Raw genomic sequence first — 7,479 nt, forward strand, 5'->3', positions numbered from 1 at the left:
TACAAACGGATTTCATTGGGAAGAACTTTGAACGTTTGTAAGATAGTGGAACTGATGAAAAGAACTGCACTATTCTTTATCAGAAACCAATAAATAGTACAAAGGAAATAAAGGTAGATCTATACATGCTTAAACTATATATGTTTAAATATATACGATATTTTTGCAGGAGCATAGATCCATTATTGATAAAAGCAAATATAGTTCATATATATACCGCAAGAACTATGTTGCAAAAGTTGCAAGGGATGTAGCAGAGTTGCTCCGTTGCCATCATAGAGTTAGCCATGATCGATGGGAGATATAGTCCGAACAAGTTGTTTTTGTTGAAGAATAGATAGAAGATGAGAGCAATTTATATAGGTGAAAAAGCTTCTCACTCTCTCTAGCCCTCTCTCCTTTCTCTCTTTATCTCTCTACCCGAACAGACACTTGCCTTAAAATCGGGTATTGTACTTCAACAACTATGCCAAGAGATCATAAAGTAATTAAATGGAGAAGATAATAAGCCTAAGGAGAGGATGAGAGTTAAAGGGGCAAAATTATTATATGCAATGTCAAGGCTTTCGGAATTTCGATGTAGGGTTGTGTTCTATGTCTTTTAACGAGTAGGGTCCGCTTCATTCATGGGGTTGCGTACCATTAGAAAAACAAATCTTATCGAAATATTGGGATGGACTTAATCAAATGCTAAGCAAATTAGTAATACAAGAATAATAATAAAAAAAATGTTGCGGTTTTGTTAGAATTTAATTTAATTATCGTCAATGATTTTTATTGTCAATGATTTTTATTGTTCATCTATCATAGTCAAAAATAAAAATTAGCATATGCAAGGTGGTGTATGTGGTAAAGAAGAATATTTATTCGCGAGAATATTGTATATGTCGGCCTTGCTTCCAAGAACACTAAATTAAGATACTATATTATCAATGGTGTAACCGTGTAAAGAAAGATTGGTATATGAGAACGTTGATGACAAAAAAAAAAAAAGAGTATATGAGAATATTTCCTTTTCGACTTTATTCGTGGGATACTTCTTCAAACAAAATATAGGGTATTTTTTTTTCATATTGTCGAATTTAGGGTTGATTAATAGGTTTTGAATTATAACTATAAATGCAAATAGTTATATAAATATCATTACTTTTTTTTGGTCAAATAAAAGCCATTACTTATCATTATATTTTATGGACAAATTAGAAAAAATGGTATATCATACGAAAACAGACAAAATAAATTAATATTTTCTGTTAAATAATGAAATGAAGCACCAACTCATTAAACTATGGGGAGATGGTAAGATCAATACACATATTTCATGGAAATGGGGAAAGAGGAAAGAAAAGGAAGAAAGTAGTGTGGCTACGGAAGGGTGCAAAAGCTGGGACTAGCATTGAAAGCAAGTGGCCAATATCTTTATTTGCTTTCATTGGAAATTAAACCTTTTAATAGATTTCAGGTTTAGTTAGGGATGAGCCAAATGGTTCTGTCGCCTCTTTAGTTTGGACAGCTGATTAGACATTAGGGTTTGTTAGAGTTCACCTCTTTTACTTTGGACAGCTGATTAGACATTAGGGTTTATTAGTGTTCACCTCTTTTAGTTTGGACAGCTGATTGGATAGACATTAGGGTTTGATAGGGAGAGAGTTCTAAAAATCAATATAAAGCTTTTAACCACACGTACTAGTTTTTTTTTTCAACTTCTATTTAAATTAAAAAGATTTGGTTATTCAAACGGAAAAACATTAGTTACATACAAAACAGATGCGGTAAAACATAGGAAGATGTGTTAAATTATTCGCCTTAGAATTAATTAGCACTACGACGAACTAAAAGTGATGAAGAAATGAAAACTCCGTCTTGCTTTTCAGTCTTCTCCACTTCATCTAAATAGGTCGTGAAAGCCGGCCAATTTACCGGTGTTGACACCATTTTCACTAATTTGGAAAGTAAACACAAGTGCTAATTTATTACTAATACAACCTTGAGACATCAAGATGGAGTTTACACCTAGTTTTTCAAACAATTTCTTTCCATTTTAACATTCCATTCAATTTATATTACTTTCTCTGTTTCATAATATAGGATGTTTTAGAGGTTTTTAATTGTTTTATAATATAAGATGTTTTCAATTTTCGAGGTAATTTTTAGACTAATTTTATATTTTTCTATTATTTATTTTATGCGTTTCCGATTGATTAAACTTTTTAAAAATAAACATTTCTTATTATGCGTGTTTTGGCTAAAACATATTATATTTTGAAACGAAAGGAGTATAATTTAGTATCATTAACTACTGTTGTTCGAAAATGGATTTCGAACCGTGTTCCAAAAATAATCCATTGTGTACAGCTCACTATTTCAAATACTGATTTATTATTTTAATTGTTTTCTTACCATAAAGTTACTAAGAATTACGTAGATTCAATAAATTGACAAAAATAAAATCTTAAACTACTCATCAATTATTATTTTTCAATAAAAAAAGAATTAAAAACCCCATCTAACGAGTCAGGACTCAGGTGTAATAACTAGTTTTTTTTTCCTATCTATCGAGGGTGGTACGGTGCTTCTTCTATTACAAAAGAAACAATCAAATATTTTACAAATACAGAAAAATCAAATAATTTTAATATTTATCGTTAGGAAAAATCTGGTCATTGAAGATTGTTTTGGAATCAAGCGGAGTTGAATAGGCTCATGTGATGTGTTACAAGGAGTTATCATGAAATCGATGTGTCGTCACATTTATGGCTTCTCTCAACCCCACAGGCACATTCTCTCCAATTCCACCACCGCACTTAGAGGGCGATTTCTTCTTTCAAATTTTATTTTTTATTTTTTATTTTTTTCACATCAATTTATATTTTTATTTATTGAAAAATTTCGCTCAAAATTGTTTGAGGAAACCTAGAAACTGACTTGAACCTGTGTTTAATTTTCTCCAATTGGGTTCTCCTTAGAAAGAGTATCAACTACTCTGTTTTCAACCCCTCGTTTGTACTCAATCCTATAATTCAGCCCAATTAATTTTTCAGCCCATCTCTATTAAAGAGTAAAGGCTACCTTTTGATCCAAAAGATGCCTAAGACTCCACTGGACACTGGTCATACTTTATAACAAACTCGTGACATGTCAAGTAATGTTTCCGTGTTTCAAAAAAAAAAAAAAGTCAAGTAATGTTTCCATTTGCAAACTCTCTTTACACTGACTTTATGCGATCCTTGGAGGAAAAGGATTTACTTAAGAATGCAATTGGTCTTCTATTTTGAGAGAAGACTATTCCTATGCTCATACCCTATGCAACTGACTCAATAGTGAACTTTTGACTGAAATCTGACATAACTATTACAAGTAGGCTAGTACCTTCTTGAGAGCATCGTTGGAGGAAGTAGCTTTTGGAGACCCTCTGACCTATTCTTCTTAAGTAGTTTTATCAATGTCCTAGTGAGCAGAGCTCACCATAGTTCATTAAAAACTGCTGGTAATAACCTATCAGCTCAAGGAATAGTCTTAGCTTAGCGAAACTTTAGGGTGTTGGCTACTGCAACATTGCTTCCACCTTCTTACAGATCCTGGAACAATCGTTCCACTTTTTTTCACTAGCATCAAACACTGAACAAGAGTACGAAACCCTGATAGTTGAACTTCACCTAGCACTTGGAATAGGTGCGAAAGAGATCATAGCATATTGCGATTCGTAACTAGTAGTATACTAATTAAAAGAAGACTACAAAGTAAAAAATCTAGATTGATGATGCCTATCTCGTGAAAAAAAATTCTGAAAAATTTAAATAGTTCAAGTTTAAACAATCTATGACTCTGTAAAACCTTGTTCAATCATATGCTAAATTTATAGTCAAGAGTAAAAATAAAGATTTATTTTTAAATCTTAATTTAAATTTTTGGATCTCAAGTTGAAATGTATATCAAACATAAAAGTACCAAAAAGTGGTATCCCTAGTAAACAAGCATGTTTCATAAAACTAATTGAGAAATTTGGAAATCAACTAATCTAATTTTGTGCTTGATTTTAGACTTAGTTGTCCTAAATAGTAGTGTGAACTTGTATGATGGTTAAGGGAACAAAGGAAGTTATAAGTTATGACCACCAAGCATTGTTAATGGAAAAAGAAGAATGGAAAGATTTTTATGTATTTTCCTAACAAAAATAAAAAATTCATGTATTTCTTTTGAAAAAAAAAATACTAATAATTTGGGTTTCTTTCTAGATATTTTTATCAAAAAATAATAGCGCTGTCACGATATCTGTTAATGGTAGTAACAGAGACATGAAAAATAGTTTAGCATGTGTTTTTCTAATAACAAAAAAAAAACATTCATTTTTTTTCGGACGAGTTCATGAAATTTTTTTTGATGAGAATTTTCCCTTTTGCGAAACTAAAGAAGCACTTTGAGAAAAAGCGATTCAATGAGGTCCAACCACGTCTGATTTAGCTGTAGTAAATGTTGGTAGTGGCACGTTCAAACTCGCCGTCCAACCACGTCACTACTTAATAATACCTACGAGATTTTTAATTTCCCATCTTAATGAAAACTTTTTTTTGAATTTAATAAATTGAAAAGAAAAGAAAAAAAAAAAAGTCAAAAAAAAAGTAAGAATTGCAACTTATTCATACATATATATATATATATATATATATATATATTCGAGACAGTACTGTGTCGAAAAAGAAAGAAACCCCAAATCAACCTCAAAAGCCCAAAACCCAGAAAAAAAAAACAATCATTCAAGTGAAGCAGAATCATCATCTTCGTTAGCGATCAATCAATCTCTTAGTAGACTTTTTTTCCTTGGGTTTTTGTTTACTGGAAACCAATTTTTTAATAAGTGTTTCGATCGGAAGATTCTGAACCTTTTTCTTATGGCGTTGTCGCATCAGATTCCCGTTTCCTCTCGATGACCTTCTCTCCATCTTCTTCCCCATTGTTTTCTAGCGTTTTCTGATAATTTTTCTCAGATGAGAAGTTCCAAGTCGCTTCTTCTCTACTTCTTCTTCTTCTTCTTCTTCTCCTTCAATCTGATTTCGATAGGTACTGTACCTTTCCTTCCTCTTTTACTGTAAATATCTAATCTAGGGTTTAGTCTAGATTTACTTCTTACTCAACTTGTAATTTCGTCGATTGATCTAACAACATAGTTGGATCTTGGATTTTTTTAGATGATTTTTTTTTTCCTTCCTGGATTATTTAAAGCTTTTCAGGTTATGTAAAACCTAAAACGAGGTTGGTTTGTTTGTTTTAATCAGAGTTTCAAGTAGTGGAAGCCGGAGCGTTTGTTGGAACCTATGGTATAAATTATGGAAGGATTGCGGATAACATCCCGTCTCCGGATAAAGTAGTCTTACTTCTAAAGCAAGCTAAAATCCGGAATGTGCGTCTATACGATGCAGATCACACTGTCCTTGAAGCTTTCAGTGGGACTGGTTTAGATCTTGTGGTTGGACTCCCCAATGGGTTTCTCAAAGAGATGAGTTCTAATTCTGATCATGCTTTCACTTGGGTCAAAGATAATGTTCACTCTTTCCTACCCAAGACTCGTATCCGTGGTATCGCTATTGGTAATGAAGTTCTTGGTGGCGGTGATTCCGAGCTTTCCGGAGCCTTACTTGGTGCTGCTAAAAACGTTTACAATGCGTTGAAAAAAATGAATCTTGAGGAAACGGTGCAGATCACCACAGCTCACTCTCAGGCTGTGTTTGCTGATTCATACCCGCCATCGTCTTGTGTCTTTAAAGAGAACGTTGTTCAGTTCATGAAGCCTCTTTTGGACTTCTTTCATCAGATTGGCTCTCCTTTTTGTTTAAACGCTTACCCTTTTTTGGCCTACACTTATAATCCCAAAGAGATTGACATCAACTATGCTCTCTTCAAGCCAACGGAAGGCATCTACGACCCCAAAACCAATCTACATTATGACAACATGCTTGATGCTCAGATCGATGCCACCTACATGGCCCTGCAAGATGCTGGCTTTAACAAGATGGAGGTAATGATCACTGAAACTGGGTGGGCTTCTAAAGGCGATTCTGATGAACCTGCAGCAACTCCGGATAACGCAAGAACCTATAACTATAACCTCAGGAAGAGGCTTGCCAAGAAGAAAGGGACACCTCTTCGACCAAAAATGGTGCTCAAAGCCTATATCTTTGCATTGTTCAATGAAAACTCAAAACCTGGAAAGAGTTCTGAAACACATTTTGGACTTTTTAAACCTGATGGAACCATATCATATGACATTGGATTCAACAGTCTAAAGTCTGATGCTACCAAGTCACTCATCTCGTCATCCAAGGTATGAATTCTGTGATTAAAGACGCCCCTAGTATATTTGGAAGTTTTGCAATGACCATAGCCATTATGTATTATTATATTGAACTCTTTGAAACTCAATCCAGACTGTTTATTCAGATTCAAGCAAATGCATAGTGACCATCATATGTATCGGTTCTTTTGTGTTTTGTTGCAGGCAGCCCGTTACTATGTGGCATTGGTCATCTCTGTCTGGATTTTCCTCATGATATAAGTGGAGAAATGGTGTGAGATTTGGTGCTAGGATCCTCGGATTTGTAATACATTAGTAGCAATTATTACTAGGTTTGAGAGGCTAACGAAATGGTAGGAGCGCAAAATTGGCTGGAATTATCATCATACATGGTATAACCCATGGATGTTCAGAAAATTATCATTGGGCAATCTCATATATATATACATCTTATGTAAACAAATTTATACATCAATTTGGGTCTCTGGTTAGATTTGTTGGAGTATATACAGAGGACATCAACGGATATGGGGGATTAAGAATATGTATTGTGTTTCTGATTAGTCTACGTCGGTTTCAGATTATGAGATCATAGTCAAATCATTCATGATCTGGCAGGCCCTTCGGTTCTGCTACAGTTTTGTGTATTATAAGACTGGTTTTGTGGAGGTAGAGAAGTAGAGGATAAAAATAGGAAGCGACTGAAAGTGTAGCAAGTAATGTAGAGAAAAAAAGATCCTAATGGTTTGTGGTTTCAGTTATGGAGAGTCTTCAGCCTAAAGAGAAGCGCATCCTCGTTAGCCTCTAATTCTCTCTCCATCCAAACACAAAACATACAAATTCCACAATGGTCAGAGCGACAAAATTAAAAAAATGTGGTCCTCCTCCGACAGTATTCTTCCCGGACCACCGACCCGGAGCAACCTATATGCCGCTGACCTCAGCGCCTCGGGCCTCCTGGCACTTGCCTCTGGTTCTTCTGTCTCTCTCATTGACACACGACCCCTCCAGCTCATTTCGACCGTCTCTCTCCCTTCCCCTATCTCTTGTGCATATTCCACGATTACCTCTGTTCGTTGGGCTCCTATTCCTGTCCAGCGTAATCTCTTCGACTCTGATCTCCTCATAGCTGTAGGTGATCACCTCGGCCGCATTGCTCTGGTTGACTTCCGCCTGCGTTCTATCCGCCT

At 34.8% G+C, this 7,479-nt stretch overlaps 2 protein-coding genes across 3 annotated transcripts in view; one reads left to right on the forward strand and one right to left on the reverse strand.

Moving 5' to 3' along the window:
- Window positions 1-578, reverse strand: part of LOC104752565 (axial regulator YABBY 5-like) — a 3,276-nt gene extending 2,698 nt beyond the window's left edge. The window contains exon 1 of the mRNA XM_010474740.2: window positions 218-578. Within this exon, the coding sequence (XP_010473042.1) occupies window positions 218-289 (72 nt within the window). The 5' untranslated portion in view covers window positions 290-578. The remainder of the gene's footprint in view (window positions 1-217) is intronic.
- Window positions 4,694-7,479, forward strand: part of LOC104752566 (glucan endo-1,3-beta-glucosidase 14-like) — a 10,016-nt gene continuing 7,230 nt past the window's right edge. Inside the window, exons 1-3 of one of the 2 annotated variants that reach the window (XM_010474741.2) lie at window positions 4,694-5,058; window positions 5,274-6,319; window positions 6,494-6,794. In XM_010474741.2, coding sequence (XP_010473043.1) covers window positions 4,986-5,058; window positions 5,274-6,319; window positions 6,494-6,550 — 1,176 coding nt within the window. In that variant the 5' untranslated portion in view covers window positions 4,694-4,985 and the 3' untranslated portion in view covers window positions 6,551-6,794. Of the gene's footprint in view, window positions 5,059-5,273; window positions 6,320-6,493; window positions 6,795-7,479 lie in introns of those variants that run through there. The other variant, XM_019238230.1, reaches the window with a different exon arrangement.

This window comes from Camelina sativa, chromosome 16 (assembly GCF_000633955.1).
Source record: "Camelina sativa cultivar DH55 chromosome 16, Cs, whole genome shotgun sequence".
Taxonomy (NCBI): domain Eukaryota; kingdom Viridiplantae; phylum Streptophyta; class Magnoliopsida; order Brassicales; family Brassicaceae; genus Camelina; species Camelina sativa.